The following is a 17334-nucleotide window of genomic DNA, read 5'->3' as shown; positions in this document are numbered from 1 at the left end:
GTTTTCATTTTAGTATAATACATGTTTTAGTTTTATTTGCTTGTTAGTTTTAGTAGTTTTAATTTTATTTAATAGTTCTATTTAGCTTTAATTTATTTTTATTTTAGTTTTAGTGATTTGTGTGTGTGTGTGTGTGTGTGTGTGTGTGTTATCTGTGTAGCTTTATTTTCATTTTAGTTTTAATTTAATTTGCGTACTCTAGCAACTTAAATTAGTTTATAAAGAAACATTTCTAATTGTTTAGTTTTTTTAGTTTAAGTTTAAGTTTTGAAGTTTAATATTTTAATTTCATATTTGTTTAAATTAACAAAAAGGATTTTTTAATAGTTTGTTTTATTGTGTGCATTGGTTAATGTATGTATTCAGTGTTTATTTATATTTTAATTAGTTTTTATTTTTACATTTTCAGTTTTAATTTTATTGTAATATAAGTTTTAGTTTATTTGCTTGTTTTTTTTATTTTAATTTTTAAATAGTTCTGTTTAGCTTTAAAAAATTCTAATTTTTTTAATTTTGGTTTTGGGTAATCCAAGTACTTCAAACTTATTTGTGTTTATTTAAGTAAGTTTGGCAAGATAACTTTTTTAATTTTTTTTTTTTTTTTTTTTGTTATTTTGAAAAGTTCACCTTTTTTTATATTTTATCTTAGATGTATTAAAGCATTATTTTTAATCATTTTATTTTTGCATGTAAATGCTCCCAGTATAAAGTGCAGTGAGTATGTTTCTGTGGTTTGACCATTAGGGGGAGCAATGCCTCAACAGTTACAGGCCATCCAGGTTCACCCCAGTCCTCAAAGCAGTGACAGCAGTCCAGAGATCATCCAGACCTCCTCCAGCTCCACTGGTACGCACAGCATCACCCTTCTCACTCACAGACACTCCTCTGACCAGTGCCTTCAGTAAAACATCTCTTCTGTCTCTCCCACAGTGAGCCACACCGCTACTATAGTCACTTCCTCAGTGCCTTCTTCAGTGGCAGGTCACATGATGTACCCTGGAGCACACGTCATGTACGCTACATCCACCCCTACCCTTGGCGACGGGGGTCTAACTGTGCTCAATACCTTCCCACAAGCACCCACCGCCATGCACGTGTCCCACACACAAGCCCAAGACTCAGGTCAGTCTGACTGTCACCCGGTGTGTTTATGTCTCACTTTGAATTATAAGATGCATGGATAGTCTTTAAACAACATTGAAAACACGGAAACTTACTAGATTAAAATGTTTGTTGAGTCGAACTTTAAGTTGGCTTGAGAAAGCCAGACCAGAACATTTGAAAAAGTTTGAAAAGTTGAAAAAGTTTTAGGTTTGATTGTTTTCAGTCTGAAATAGTCTGAAGTTTAAAGTTTGAATGTTTTGAAGGCAATACAGTCTGCCAGAGATGATTAGCAAGTCGATAGCATGTTAGTACCTTGTTAATCTTGCTACGAACATGTTGCTAATCTGCTTTTAGCATGATTAACATGTTACTAGCAAGTTGCTAGCATGTTTTTAGCATGATCAGAAAGTTGCTAGTATGTTTTTGTCATTTTTAGCGTGATTAACAAGTTACTAGCCTGTTTCTGGCGTGATTAGCAAGTTGTTAGTATGTTGCTAAAATATTTTTAGCATGATTAACGAGTTACTAGCATGTTTTTATCATGATTAGCATGTTGTTAGCATGTTTCTGGCGTGATTAGCAAGTTGTTAGTATGTTGCTAAAATATTTTTAGCATGATTAACGAGTTACTAGCATGTTTTTATCATGATTAGCATGTTGTTAGCAACATACTAACTTGTTAATTATGCTTGAAACATGCTATCATATTTGTAGCATGTTTCTAGCATGATTAACAAGTTGCTAGCCTGTTTTAAGCATGATTAGCAAGTTGTTAGCATGTTTCTAGCCTGTAACTAGCTAGTTTCTATCATGTTTCTAACATGATTAACAAGTTACTGACATGTTGCTAATCTGCTTTTAGCATGATTAACATGTTACTAGCATGTTTTTATCATGATTAGCATGTTTCTAGCATGATTAGCTAGTTTCTGTCATGTTTCTAACATGATTAACACGTTACTGACATGTTGCTAATCTGCTTCTAGAATGATTAACATGGTACTAGCAAGTTGCTAGCATGTTTTTAACATAATTAACAAGTTACTAGTATGTTGCTATCGCATGTTTAGCAAATTACTAGCATGTTTCTAGCATGATTGGCAAGTTAGTATGTTGCTATCATATTTTTAGTATGATTAACAAGTTACTAGCATGTTTTTATCATGATTAGCATGTTGTTAGCATGTTTCTAGCATGATTAACAAGTTGCTAGCCTTTTTTAAGCATGATTAGCAAGTTGTTAGCATGTTGCTAGCCTGTTTCTAGCATGATTAGCTAATTTCTATCATGTTTCTAAAATGATTAACAAGTTACTAACATGTTGCTAATCTGCTTTTAGCATGATTAACATGTTACTAGCAAGTTGCTAGCATGTTTTTAACATGATTAACAAGTTACTAGTATGTTGTTATCGCATGTTTAGCAAATTACTAGCATGTTTTTAGCATGATTGACAAGTTGTTAGCATGTTTCTAGCATGATTGGCAAGTTAGTATGTCGCTATCATATTTTAGCACGATTAACAAGTTGTTAGCCTTTTTTAAGCATGATTAGCAAGTTGTTAGCATGTTGCTAACCTGTTTCTACCATGATTAGCTAGTTTCTATCATGTTTCTAACATTATTAACAAGTTACTAACATGTTGCTAATCTGCTTCTAGCATGATTAACATGTTACTGGCAAGTTGCTAATCTGCTTCTAGAATGATTAACATGTTACTAGCAAGTTGCTAGCATGTTTTAACATGATTAACAAGTTACTAGTATGTTGCTATCGCATGTTTAGCAAATTACTAGCATGTTTCTAGCATGATTGGCAAGTTAGTATGTTGCTATCATATTTTTAGTATGATTAACAAGTTACTAGCATGTTTTTATCATGATTAGCATGTTGTTAGCATGTTTCTGGCGTGATTAGCAAGTTGTTAGTATGTTGCTAAAATATTTTTAGCATGATTAACGAGTTACTAGCATGTTTTTATCATGATTAGCATGTTGTTAGCAACATACTAACTTGTTAATTATGCTTGAAACATGCTATCATATTTGTAGCATGTTTCTAGCATGATTAACAAGTTGCTAGCCTGTTTTAAGCATGATTAGCAAGTTGTTAGCATGTTGCTAGCCTGTTTCTAGCCTGTAACTAGCTAGTTTCTATCATGTTTCTAACATGATTAACAAGTTACTGACATGTTGCTAATCTGCTTTTAGCATGATTAACATGTTACTAGCATGTTTTTATCATGATTAGCATGTTTCTAGCATGATTAGCTAGTTTCTATCATGTTTCTAACATGATTAACACGTTACTGACATGTTGCTAATCTGCTTCTAGAATGATTAACATGGTACTAGCAAGTTGCTAGCATGTTTTTAACATGATTAACAAGTTACTAGTATGTTGCTATCGCATGTTTAACAAATTACTAGCATGTTTCTAGCATGATTGGCAAGTTAGTATGTTGCTATCATATTTTTAGTATGATTAACAAGTTACTAGCATGTTTTTATCATGATTAGCATGTTGTTAGCATGTTTCTAGCATGATTAACAAGTTGCTAGCCTTTTTTAAGCATGATTGGCAAGTTGTTAGCATGTTGCTAGCCTGTTTCTAGCATGATTAGCTAATTTCTATCATGTTTCTAAAATGATTAACAAGTTACTAACATGTTGCTAATCTGCTTTTAGCATGATTAACATGTTACTAGCAAGTTGCTAGCATGTTTTTAACATGATTAACAAGTTACTAGTATGTTGTTATCGCATGTTTAGCAAGTTACTAGCATGTTTCTAGCATGATTGGCAAGTTGTTAGCATGTTTCTAGCATGATTAACAAGTTGCTAGCCTTTTTTAAGCATGATTAGCAAGTTGTTAGCATGTTTCTAGCATGATTGGCAAGTTAGTATGTTGCTATCATATTTTAGCACGATTAACAAGTTACTAGCATGTTTTTATCATGATTAGCATGTTGTTAGCATGTTTCTAGCATGATTAACAAGTTGTTAGCCTTTAAGCATGATTAGCAAGTTGTTAGCATGTTGCTAACCTGTTTCTACCATGATTAGCTAGTTTTTATCATGTTTCTAACATGATTAACAAGTTACTAACATGTTGCTAATCTGCTTCTAGCATGATTAACATGTTACTAGCAAGTTGCTAATCTGCTTCTAGAATGATTAACATGTTACTAGCAAGTTGCTAGCATGTTTTAACATGATTAAAAAGTTACTAGTATGTTGCTAACCTGTTTCTACCATGATTAGCTAGCTTCTATCATGTTTCTAACATGATTAACAAGTTACTAACATGTTGCTAATCTGCTTCTAGCATGATTAACATGTTACTAGCAAGTTGCTAATCTGCTTCTAGAATGATTAACATGTTACTAGCAAGTTGCTAGCATGTTTTAACATGATTAACAAGTTACTAGTATGTTGCTAACCTGTTTCTACCATGATTAGCTAGCTTCTGTCATGTTTCTAACATGATTAACAAGTTACTAACATGTTGCTAATCTGCTTCTAGCATGATTAACATGTTACTAGCAAGTTGCTAATCTGCTTCTAGAATGATTAACATGTTACTAGCAAGTTGCTAGCATGTTTTAACATGATTAACAAGTTACTAGTATGTTGCTAACCTGTTTCTACCATGATTAGCTAGCTTCTGTCATGTTTCTAACATGATTAACAAGTTACTAACATGTTGCTAATCTGCTTCTAGAATGATTAACATGTTACTACAAGTTGCTAGCATGTTTCGAGCATGATTAGCAAGTTTTTAGATGAGTTTAAATGTGTTTGATTGGATTAGAAAAAGTACATAGAAAGGAAGTTTGAGTTATTTAAAGGGGTCATATGATGTTGCTAAAAAGAGCATTATTTTGTGTATTTGTTGTAATGCTATGTGTTTATGCAAGTCGAGGTTCAGAAAAACTTACTATTTTCCACATACTGTAGATTATTGTTGCTTCTCTTTGCCCCCTTCTTCCTGAAATGCTTAGATTTTTTACAAAACTCATATTCGATGGAAGCCGAGGTGTTCTCTGATTGGCCAGCTATCCGGTGCGTTGTGATTGGCCGAATACCTCAAGGATGTGATGGAAAGTTACGCCGCTTATCATGATTTGATTGGGTTTTTCGACGCGACGAGACAAAATCAATAAAACCCATTATAAATATACTACTATACTATCTTTTTACGCATTGCGTCGCATAAACATAACACTGTGTCTGCATTCGTAGAACGAGAAACAGCAAGCACTACTCTACACTGATCAAAACTGGCGTTGGAATAGTCAGTACTGAATTCTTTAAATTTGGAAACGTACTTACAGGCTGTGAGTCAGACGCGCAGACTGCCCCTACAACATTGGAATTGCCCCACTTTATAGCTTTAACCCTTTGTGTTCAGCTGGCATTGTAAGCTGCTCACCCAGGTTCCGAAAACAGTCCTCCGTGAAATGCGCTTTACCCACTCGAATATTAATAATATATAATAATAAATATAACTTAACCACTTATTTCTAGTTGTATCCTCGTTTGGAAGGCCAAACAAAGCACCTTCGCTTTCGCAATGAAGCACACTGCATCTCCACAACATGGCGGCTGCAACAATACTACAGCCGGTAAATGTTACGCTGCCTTTCTTTCCATACACATATGGCCGGTGTTATGCAAATCTACTCACTTCGTGGCGTGGACCAGTGTGGGGCGTGTTTGAACGAGCCTTTTAGGGAGCTGTGGCTGAGTCTTAACTTTTATAATAAATATCTCTTTGCTTTGCAACTTTACAGATCTCATCTATGCACAAACAGCTTGTAACACTCCAAAGATAAAAGAAAACAAGAAACCGCATCATATGACCCCTTTAAAGCTCTAGGAGGAGTTAGAGTTGAACATTTTAGAAATCTTAGTCTCAGAAGAAAAAGACAGAAGAATTAGTTTAAATAACATTTGTTAAGCCAACTTTTAATTATGCTAGTTCTGACATTTTGAAGCACTGTAGTTTTGTCGTGACAATGCGCTTTGTTTTGTTTTGGTTGTTTAGGTGCAGTTCCTCAGATGTTTCTCACAGGACCTCCTGGAACTGTACAGATCCCAGTTTCAGCCGTTCCACTACATTCGGTAACGTAACTGACAGTTAAATAAATGTCGTGAAATGCTCTTCATGTGCTTTCCTTCACACTGATTTCACTGTAAATGAAGGTGTATTGTTGTATCTAAACATTTCATGGGTTTTGTGTGTGAGAGTAGCCTCTGAAACAAGATATTAATGTTGTAGTTAAAAAAAAATTCTTCTTGAATCATGTCCTTTCTCGAAATATTGTAATTTCTTTGCAATATTTCTACTTCATAATATTAAGCCTATTCTTAAAACGTTATACATTTATTCTCAAAATAGTGAACTATTATTTTATTCTAAACTACCTTTTTCTCATAAAAAAACAATGGTATGATTGTATGATTTTATTCTTTTAACATTACACCTTCTTCGTATGTTCTTGTCATTATTTTCAAAATCTTATGGCTTTATTCTCAAAACTTTGCAGCTTTGTTTAGTACGACTTAATCCTGAAAACATTGTTTCTTTCTTCTAATGTTATTTTTTTTATTCCTGTAACCATGCCTTTGTTATTTTATTCTTTAACAGTTTTAACTTTGTTCTTTGAACGTTTTCAAATCAATTTGTTCTTGTAATTACAAGATTGTTCTCAACTTTGCATCAATATTCTAGTAACACTACACCAATGTTTTCAAAACATTATAGCGTTGTTTGTAAAACTTTGCACTTCTATTGTAACATTTTGACATTATTCTTGTAACATTTGTATTTGTATTCATAAAATTACAGTGCCCTCCACTAATATTGGCACCCTTAGTAAATATGAACGAAGGTGACTGAAAGTAAATCTGCATCGTTTATCCTTTAGATCTTTCATTCGAAAAATTCACAAAATTGTAACCTTTCATTGAAGTAAAACCATGGAAAATGGGGGGAATCTCTTCACGTTGGCCACAATTATTGGCACCCCTAAAAATTTGTGTAGTAAAATATCTCTGAAGGATATTCCCATTAATATTACTTTTTTTTTTTTTTTAGCCACCAGGTTGGCTAGGAGTATAAAATTGTCCTGCCATGACTTTCTGTTCCACAGGATTATACATATGAGGAACACAAAGGCCAAATTCCCTTAATCATCCATCACAAGAAGTAAAACCAAAGAATGTAGATCTGATGTGCAGAACAAGTTTGTTGAGCTTCACAAAATAGAAAGTGGCTGTAAGAAAAGAGCTAAAGCGTTAAAAATCCCCATCCCCACTGTTAGGGCAATAATTAAGAAGTTCCAATCAACTAAAGATGTTACAAATCTGCCTGGAAGAGGATGTGTGTCTATATCATCCTAATGCACGATAAGGAGGAGAGTTTGAGTGGCCAAAGACTCTCCAAGGATCACAGCTGGAGAATTACAGAGAATTGAGTCTTGGGGTCAGAAAGCCTAAAATAAAATGTTCAAACAGCTCCTACATCACCACATGTTGTTCCAGAGGGTTTCAAGAACACATCCTCCTGGCTCACCCCAAAACAAACTCCAGCGTATTCACTTGTCAGACATGATTGGAACGTCAAACAGGACTGGCTTCTATGGTCAGATGAAACTAAAAATGAGCTTTTTGGCAGCTAACCCTGCAGATGGTTTTGGTGCAGACAGGGATATAAAAGTACCCCATGCCCACGGTTAAAAATACTGCTGGCTCTTTAATGTTGTGGACCTATTTTTCTGCCGGAGGTCCTGGACATCTTGTTTAGATACATGGCTTCATAGTTTCTATCAAATACCAGCAGATAAAAAAATAAAAACCTGACTGCTTCTGTTAGAAATCTTATAATGGGCCATGGTTGCATCTTCCAGCAGGACGATTATCCAAAACAAACATTAAATCAACAAAGAATGAAGCTTCTACCATGGCCGTCCCAGATCCCTGACCTGAACCCTGTATAGAAACTGAAGAGAAGCACCACCAAAATGAAGCTGGGAAGAGAGACATTCTGTTTGAAGGAATGGCCTCTGATCTCGTCTGGTGTTCTCCAAACTCATTAGACATTGTTGGAGAAAACTCAGAACTGTTATCTTGGGAAATGGACGTTGCAATAATTGGGTGCCAATAATTGTGGTCAACGTGAACTAGAGAAAAAAAAAAAATTCCTAATGAGATTTCACCCCTGGGTTCTATTGATTTACTTCAATGAAAGGTTAGAATTTTGTGGGTTTTTTTTTTTTTTTTTTTTTTTTTTTTGAATGAAAGATCAAAAGGATAAATTATACAGATTTATTTTCACATCCACTTTTGCTCGTATTTACCAAGGGTGCCAATATTAGTGGAGGGCACTGTAATTCACTTTCATCTTTGCCTTTGTTTACGAAGACGGATAACAGTTTTGTTTATGCCCTTTCAGATGTTGATAAACCAGCAGCCCAGCGGTAGCAGCGGCACCACCCTCACGGAGCTGCGGGTGGTGAATCTGGACAATCCCAAAGGAGACTGACCCGTGGAGCACGAGGCCGGTGTGACCGCTCACTCACACTGATATTCCAGGGATCACTCATGCCATGCAATCAGACTGCCATTATATTTATTACTGCCTTCTCGCCGCGTGGGGTTCGCAAACCCCTCACATACGTCAATAACGAGGTGTAATAGGACATCTTAGGGATGGTCGCGTCTCCTCATGGACTCAATTTGGTGGGTAACGGATGATACACTTCAGGATTTTACAGAGACGTCTGCACTATCGCTGCTGGGTCTTTAGATTACCATTATGTTCACTTTTCAGTAAGTTCAAAACTAAAGTACAACAGTTGAGGTATCTTCAGTTTAGTCTTTCTTTTGATCGGCTCTGATCTCCTTTGTGAAATTAGACTTTCCACTATAGTTTCGATGACGGTTTGTGTGTTGTTTAGCATTTTTAAGGACAATTCTGTCAACTTGAAGAGTTGTTTTGCAGAATGTCCAACCGTCTTTCCATTTAAATAAATGGCAACTGATGCGGTTGAGCTCCAAGTATCGCCTTTTTCCAAAATATGTTTTTGTTTTTTTGTCATTTTTAGAGCTCAGGCTTAAGGAAATGAAGTGAACTTGTTTTAAAGTAATGCTGGATACTCTTGCACTGCCATCAACACTCACCAGGGGCTTCATGTACAGTTTGAATTCCTCATTTCTTAAACACCATATCGTGAAATAAAAAAATTTCGTCCTCATCGTGTCACTCAATTGACCCTTCGCTGAGAGTTTGAGTGACAGGCGATCTGACCAATCATAACGCAGGTATTTAAGTTGGCTTGAGAAAGCCAACTTACTGAAATCCTATTTAAACTTATTCTTCTTAATAAAAATGTTAACTCTAACAACTACTACAGCTTTAACTCTACAAACTCCAAACTCAGGCCAGATCTTCAGACTCGTCTGACTCCAGTTGCTGTATCTTTTTTAACTGATCGGACTTACGGTTTTCCTAAAAATTACGATTACATCTGGGGAAAATCCCATACACTTTCATTGACTGAGCCAACACTATTCAAACTCCAACTGTCAAAACTCCCAGAATCCCTTGAGACTCAATCAAACTTCCCTTCTATGTACTATTTATAATCCATTTAAACAAATCTAATATGTCTTATCTATCTAGCCAAGCTTAGCAACTAGCTTAAGACACGCTATCAATGGACTAATTCAAGCTAGTCTCAATGTGTTAAAACATGTTGAAAATGTTATCAATGTACACAAGATTGCAACATGCTAATAACATGATCATGTTAAAAACATGAAAAACATGCTAAACTTCTTTAGATGTTCAGATTAGGCTTTCTCAAGCTCTCAAGTCATGTTTCTATTTCTTTAAAAAACAACATTTGAGTCTTTGTTTTCGTACCACAAGTGACCTGCTCTGTCTCGTCTGTCGGCGCGATGTCAGTTTACCTCGTATTTCTCCGCTGCTTGAGAACGTAAACAACTACTTCTGCGTGTCTTTGCGAAGGGTCAATTAGACGTTATAGGATACCTGAAAATTACCCGATTATTTGGATGTGCTGCTATAATTTGGATTCCAACATGATCCGTACTACACAAATGTAGGAAAAAGATTGCATGTCATTCCATGTAGTACTGCTGTGCCAAACTATACTGTACGTATCGATGGCCAGAGTGAATCTAGCTGTCCGAAGTCGACCTTTCTGCTTCAAGGCTTCACATGCTTTCACTTTGTTATAATGCTGTAAGAGGAAAAAACACTGATTTGCATTTGCACTGCATGACAACGTGCCGAAAACGGCGGTGCTGCGCGTTCACAGGTGAATAAAGATGTGCTCTCATGGCTTTAGTTCACCGAAATATTCAAACACATGACGGATAGGTACTAGAATGGCAGAGTTTGCTGTTTTCACTGAGATAGCTTAAGTTAAATCAAATGTAGTGAAAGTGTTTATACGTGCACCCATATATTAATATTGTATTTTTTTATTTCGTTAATTCCTGTCACCATACCCTTACTCTGTGTTTTCTTCATCAAATATTTGATTTGGATTTCTCTCGACGTCCAAAGGGCTGTAAATCTCAACTTGTGTGCGTGTGTGCATATACGATTTATTCAGTTTTTCTTCACAGATTTCTTTTTCAGACTGCAAGTTTGGACCATAACGCCTTTTTCTCGTACTGTTAAACGGATTTAAACGGACCACGGCAATACCGAGAGTTTCAGGAATGACCTTTTCTCTTTGTTTTGTGGATTTTCAGTTTGTGGATCCTAACCGGATGACGAATGATTTAAAACATTTGTGGGATTTATGAAGCGGCCAGAACAAAAGTATTTGACTGTTTTCTTCAGTATTAGTGTGTTTTTAAGTCCAGGGGAAGACTTTCTTGAGTTGTTTATTAGTATGCTCTTGGGTGAACTTCATGAATGCTTTTTAGGAACTTGTCCAGGTCATATTTCACTCCCAGGCAAACAGAAAAAAAAAATTTGCATGAAGTTTTAAAGGAAAAGTTTTGACAATTTTCTGGAAATGCATTCACTCTCATGCCATCCAAGATGGAGATGAGTTTGTTTCTTCATCTGATTTGGAGAAATGTAGTATTTCATCACTTGCTCACCAATGGAAGTGAATGGGTGCCGTCAGAATGAGAGTCTAAACAGTTGATTAAAAACCACAAGTAATTCACACCACTGCAGTCCATCAGTTAACATCTTGAGGAGCCAAAAGCTGTCTTTGTAAGAAACAAATCCATCATTAAGACGTTTTAAACCATTTCAACTCTCATTCTGATGGCACCCATTCACTCCAAATGTAAGTAAACCTTAAAGTGAACAAAAACTAATAAAAATTGGCTGACAATGTGATCACCCTCAGGCCATCCAAGATGTAGATGAGTTTGTTTCTTCATCAGATTTGGAGAAATATAGTATTTCATCACTTGCTCACCAATGGAAGTGAATGGCTGCCATCAGAATGAGAGTCCAAACAGCTGATTAAAAACCACAAGTAATTCACACCACTCCAGTCCATCAGTTAACATCTTGAGGAGCCAAAAGCTGTCTTTGTAAGAAACAAATCCATCATTAAGACGTTTTAAACCATTTCAACTCTCATTCTGATGGCACCCATTCACTCCAAATGTGAGTAAACCTTAAAGTGAAAAAAGTGAAAATTTGCTTAAACTTCACTTGCCCTCGGGCCATCCAAGATGTAGATGAGTTTGTTTCTTCATCAGATTTGGAGAAATTGATCACCAATGGAAGTGAATGGGTGCCGTCAGAATGAGAGTCCAAACAGCTGATAAAATCCACAAGTAATTCACACCACTGCAGTCCATCAGTTAACATTTTGGTGAAGCTAAAAGCTGCGTTTGTAAGAAACAAATCCATCAAAACATGATGAATAGTTTTTTAACTCTCATTCTGATGGCACCCATTCACTGCAAATGTGAGTAAACCTTAAAGTGAAAAAACAAAAATGTACTAAAAATGTTTCATCGTCAGGCCATTCAAGATGTAGATATGTTTGTTTCTTGATCAGATTTGGAGAAATGTAGCATTACATCACTTGCTCACCAATAGAAGTAAATGGGTGCCGTCAGAATGAGAGTCCAAACAGCTGATAAATACATCAAGTTCTCATAAATTCCACACCACTCAAGTCCAACAATTAACATCTTGAGAGGTGAATAGCTGTGTTTGTAAAAAAATAAAAAATAAAAATCAAGATTTTTTTAAACTATTTTAACTCTCATTCTGACGGCACCCATTCACTCCAAATGTGAGTAAACCTTTAAGTAAAAAAAAATAATTTGCTGAAAGTGTTCTCACCCTCAGGCAATCCAAGATGTAGATGAGTTTGTTTCTTGATCAGATTTGGAGAAATTGCTCACCAATGGAAGTGAATGGGTGCCATCAGAATGAGAGTCCAAACAGCTGATAAAAGCCACAAGTAATTCAGTCCAGTCCAACAATTAACATCTTGTGAAGCCAAAAGCTGTGTTTGTAAGAAACAAATCAATCATTAAGGCATTTTAAACCATTCCAACGCTCATTCTGACGGCACCCATTCACTTGTGAGCAAGTGATGTAATGCTACATATCTCCAGATGTTTTTGGGTGAACTATTCCTTTAACTATTTTTGCCTTGTGAAGTTTTCCCGACTATTAATTACATTTTTGCTCAGTTCTGATGCATAAAACATAAATAAAAAGAGGGTATTTCATTTTATTCATGAAAGTTATATTTTTACTGTTTTACAGTAATAGTCATGAAAATATTTTCACAATGCAAATAAATATTATTCTCACTATTATTTTTTTTTTTTTTTTGAGTGAAATATGACCTGTGCGTGTGACTGTCTTTATATGGGCTGTTATAGTATGAAATTGTGTAAACACTAGAAGAAAGTGTTGAATGTACCATACTGTATATGGCCCTTATTGTACATAATCTGATTTCTGACTTTTACAAACTGTACAGAGCTCATATGGCTGTGTTTGAAATTAAAATGTTTCTGCACCCTGGATGTATTCAGTGGACTGTATATATTAGTTTTAATGTGAAGCACGGACATCTGTCAGTGCTGTTTTTTCTTTTCTTTCTTTCTTTCTTTCTTTCTTTTCTTTAGCACAGTGTAACCAGTCGTGGATGAATCGTTTGCTTTTTTATGTTCATTATCTTCAACAGTGCCATTTTCTGAAGAATTAGGTTTGTTTTGTTGGATCGTTTGTTTGTTTTTGTATTAAATGCTGGGTAAGTTTTGTTTTGATTAAACTTTTAAGTTGATATTACGAAAAATGAAAGCGAGATCCTGTTTTAACCACTAATACATACTTGTTGTATAAGAAATGCTGTAATTAAGTATAGAGCTTTTTTTGTAATTAAAGAAATATTTGAGAATAATTTTACACACGCTGGACATTATGAATCGTGCATTTTTAAATGGTTTCATGTTAATCACTGTCAAATTCTGAGCATGGTCCCTGTTGTGTTTTTTACTGTGAGAAAACTACCTGCTAACATGATGTGAGATCAGTGAAGCAATTACGAGATTGAAGTTCTAAAGCGAAATACAAACAATAAGTCTTTTACAGTAATGTGTTTTTCACGCTGTTTAATGTGGCGCGACAGATAGCTGTAATCGCCTCAGTTTAAGCAGCATGTGAATCAGTCATCTTTTCGATTTCAATGAGACATTTGTTTCATTAAATTAGGCTATTTTTATTATTTTATTATTATATTATTATTATTATTATTATTACAATCCCACATTCTGTATATTCAAATCAATTTCGGTGGCCTGGCAAATTGTCCTGGTGCTCTCAATCTGGGCTGTTTGCATGTGCAGGTTATACACTCAAAATATTTATCTGCTACGCTTTAATTCTCATAATTTTAACTTCATTCGCAAAACATTTCGACTTTATTTTGACTATTTTCATAATTTCGACTTTATTCTGCGAACATTTGGACTTTATTATCATAATTTTGACTTTATTTTCAAAACGTTTTCGCTTCGTTCTCGTAAATTCGCCCTTATTCTTGTAATTTCGACATTCTTCTCAAAACATTTAGACTTTATGAATTTATTTTTATAAATTTAACTTTATTCTTGTAATTTTTACTTTATTTACAAAACATTTCAACCTTATTCTCCTAAATTCAACTTTAATTTCAAAGCATTTCAACTATATTCTCATAAATTCGACTTTATTTTCTTAATTTCAACTGTCTTAAAACATTTTGACTTCGACTTTATTCTCATTAATTTGTCTTTTTTCTCGTAATTTCAGTTTTATTCTCAAATCTTTTCCACCTTTTTCTCATAAATTCTACTTTATTCTCGAAACATTTTCACTTCATTCTCGTCGTAAATTCGGCCTTATTCTCGTGAATTCCACTTTATTCTCCTAAATTTTAATTTATTCTTGTAATTTCTACTTTCTTAAAAAAATTAGACTTTATTCTCCTAAATTCAACTTTATTCTCCTAAATTTGAATTTATTCTTGTAAATTTTACTTTTTTCTTCTAATTTCTACTTTATTCACAAAACATTTAGACTTTATTCTCCTAAATTCAACTTTATTCTCCTAAATTTGAATTTATTCTTGTAAATTTTACTTTTTTCTTCTAATTTCTACTTTATTCACAAAACATTTAGACTTTATTCTCCTAAATTCAACTTTAACCCAAAGCATTTCAACTTTATTCTCATAAATTCTACGTTATTCTCAACTTTATTCTTAAAACATTTAGACTTATTCTCATAAATTCTACGTTATTCTCGTAATTTCAACTTTATTCTTAAAACATTTAGACTTATTCTCGTAAATTCGACTTTATTCTCGTAATTTCAACTTTATTCTCCAATCTTTTCAACTTTATTCTCGTAAATTCTGCTTTATTCTCTGAATTTTGACTATTCTCAAAACATTTTGACTTTATTCTCTTAATTTTGACTTTATTCTCGAAACATTTTAACTTTATTCTCCTAAATTTGACTTTATTTTTGTAATTTCAACTTTCTTCTAAAAACATTTAGACTTTTCTCGTAAATTTCGACTAATTTCAACTTTTCTCAAAACGTTTTTAACTTTATTCTTGTAAATTTTACTTTATTTTCAAAACATTTTAACTTTATTCTAAATTTGACTTTATTCTCGTAATTTCAATTTTCTTCTCAAAACATTTCGACAGACTTCTCGTAAATTTGATTTCATTCTTGTAATTTTAACTTTATTCTCAAAACATTTTTATTTCATTCTCATAAATTTGACCTTATTCTTTTAATTCGACTTTATTCTCAAAACATTTCGACTTTATTCCCGTAAATTTGACTTTATTCTTGTAAATTCGACTTTATTCTCAAAACATTTAAACTTGATTCTCTTAAATTCGACTTTATTCTCAAAATAATATAACTTGAATCTCTTTATTTTACTTTTATTTATTTTTTTACGTGGCACTAAAAAGTTGTACTTTTGTGTGCTTTCTAGCCTATATATAATCTATTCAGAATTTGTATAAAACTTTTATTGATCGGCCACATGCACACTGCAAAGTTTTCGGGAATGACATCCGCATCTTTATGCAGGATTCACGCTCGAAAGAGCAATGGATAGGACAAAAATATACATGTGCATTAAGGATAGAGCACACTTTCTGAAGCACCCTCAGTATTTTATTCTGAAACTGGGCCTCCATGAAACAAACACTTGGATCTACCAGACTCTCTGGTTGTTCCATGACAGAATCCTTCAACCATTACTGATTCAGCAGCTAATCAGTATCTACCAGCTTTGGACCATGGGGTTTCAGATTTGACCTCTGTCCTCTAAGAAGAAGTGGATTGCTCTGCACCAGCAAGGGATGGAGGTAGGAAGCTTCACCCAGACATTTTGGACTTTGGAGGTGGGGCTGGATTATATTGATTCGGCGTTCAGTAATTTCTTTAATGTTTGCCAGGATAATCCTGTGCCCCCGTGGGACATGGAGGGATTTATGATCCTGGATTTCTGCAGTTTCCAAACGTTTCTGTCATTTTAGGTAGTTACTGTCAGGCTGATGTATGTTCAAGTACATATTGTTTTAATAGGTTGGATTTGGTTATGCTATCAGAAGAGGTGATTGGCAGTTTCTCTGAGAGAAGTAAATACAGTCACAGTTTTGGGAGGAGATTGAAGCTTTAACTTTTTAATTTTCCATAACTGTGTTTATATCTAAAAATATGTTCAGTCTTTTTTTTTTTTTTTTTTATTATTTACACATAATATATTTGATTGGTCGATGCATTATTGTGTCACGTTGGGTGAGGATGCGGAGGATGCATCAGACCTGAAAGTGATGGATCTGAAGATAATCTTACTGTGAATGTTTTTTTGTATGCTTGAGTATAGAAGATGATAAGGTGTCTCTCCAGTGTAAATCCTCTGGTGGAGTTTCAAATGTTTAGTTGTAATAAAAGTCTTCTCACACTCAAAGCACATGTACTCTTTCATAAAAGTATGTATTTTATGATGTTCTTTTAGATTTCGCAGTTGTGGAAACTTCTTCCACATTGATGCAATTCTCTCCAGTGTGGATGTTCATGTGCTCCTTAAGGTTTGATGATCATGGCTTCTTCCCCGAATTAACTCTCATATGCAACATAAGCCTTCTTTTTCTGCAAAACAATTCCCGCACTGATCACAAATGAACGGTTTCTCTCCAGTGAGAATCCTCATGTGAAATTGGAGACTTTTATTCCTTGTCAGACTCTTTCCACACTAACGGCAGATGAAACATTTCCTCTCTCTTCCTTTCCATAAAGAACTACTTTCAGCCTGTGATTATTGCAATTAATGTATCCACCCCAAGACCTACACACATCATCTTACGTTTCATAAGGTGTGTTTGACTTGAAACAGTGATGTGTAGACCAATTTGTGGTTGATATCGAAGTCTTCATATGGAGCGTCTACTCTCTAATCACTCCTGCGGTAATTTGACGTAAAGCTGAACACACATGTGCAGCTGATTGGTAACAAACATGATGCAGGGGAACAGCTCACTGTATGATGGAGCCTATAGAATGCATTTTCCTATTGAACATTCACTTAATGTTGCGTATGGGGTTTACTCCTGTTTTACCCTTTTTTGTTCACATTTGTGTAGCTGCAAAACCAAAAGCACTGCAGCCCACTAGAATGGGCAGAAC

General features: G+C 34.6%; 1 protein-coding gene across 1 annotated transcript in view; it reads left to right on the top strand.

The window, feature by feature from the left end:
- srfa (serum response factor a) overlaps positions 1-13498 on the top strand; it is a 47748-nt gene extending 34250 nt beyond the window's left edge. Inside the window, exons 4-7 of the mRNA XM_073844857.1 lie at positions 745-846; positions 931-1122; positions 6154-6230; positions 8563-13498. Of these exons, the coding sequence (XP_073700958.1) occupies positions 745-846; positions 931-1122; positions 6154-6230; positions 8563-8652 (461 nt within the window). The 3' untranslated portion in view covers positions 8653-13498. The remainder of the gene's footprint in view (positions 1-744; positions 847-930; positions 1123-6153; positions 6231-8562) is intronic.
- Positions 13499-17334: the final 3836 nt, after the last annotated feature.

The sequence above is a fragment of the Garra rufa genome, chromosome 7, assembly GCF_049309525.1.
Source record: "Garra rufa chromosome 7, GarRuf1.0, whole genome shotgun sequence".
NCBI classification, from domain to species: Eukaryota; Metazoa; Chordata; class Actinopteri; order Cypriniformes; family Cyprinidae; genus Garra; species Garra rufa.
Note: the sequence above shows the minus strand (reverse complement) of the source record. Positions and strands in the feature narration are given on the sequence as shown.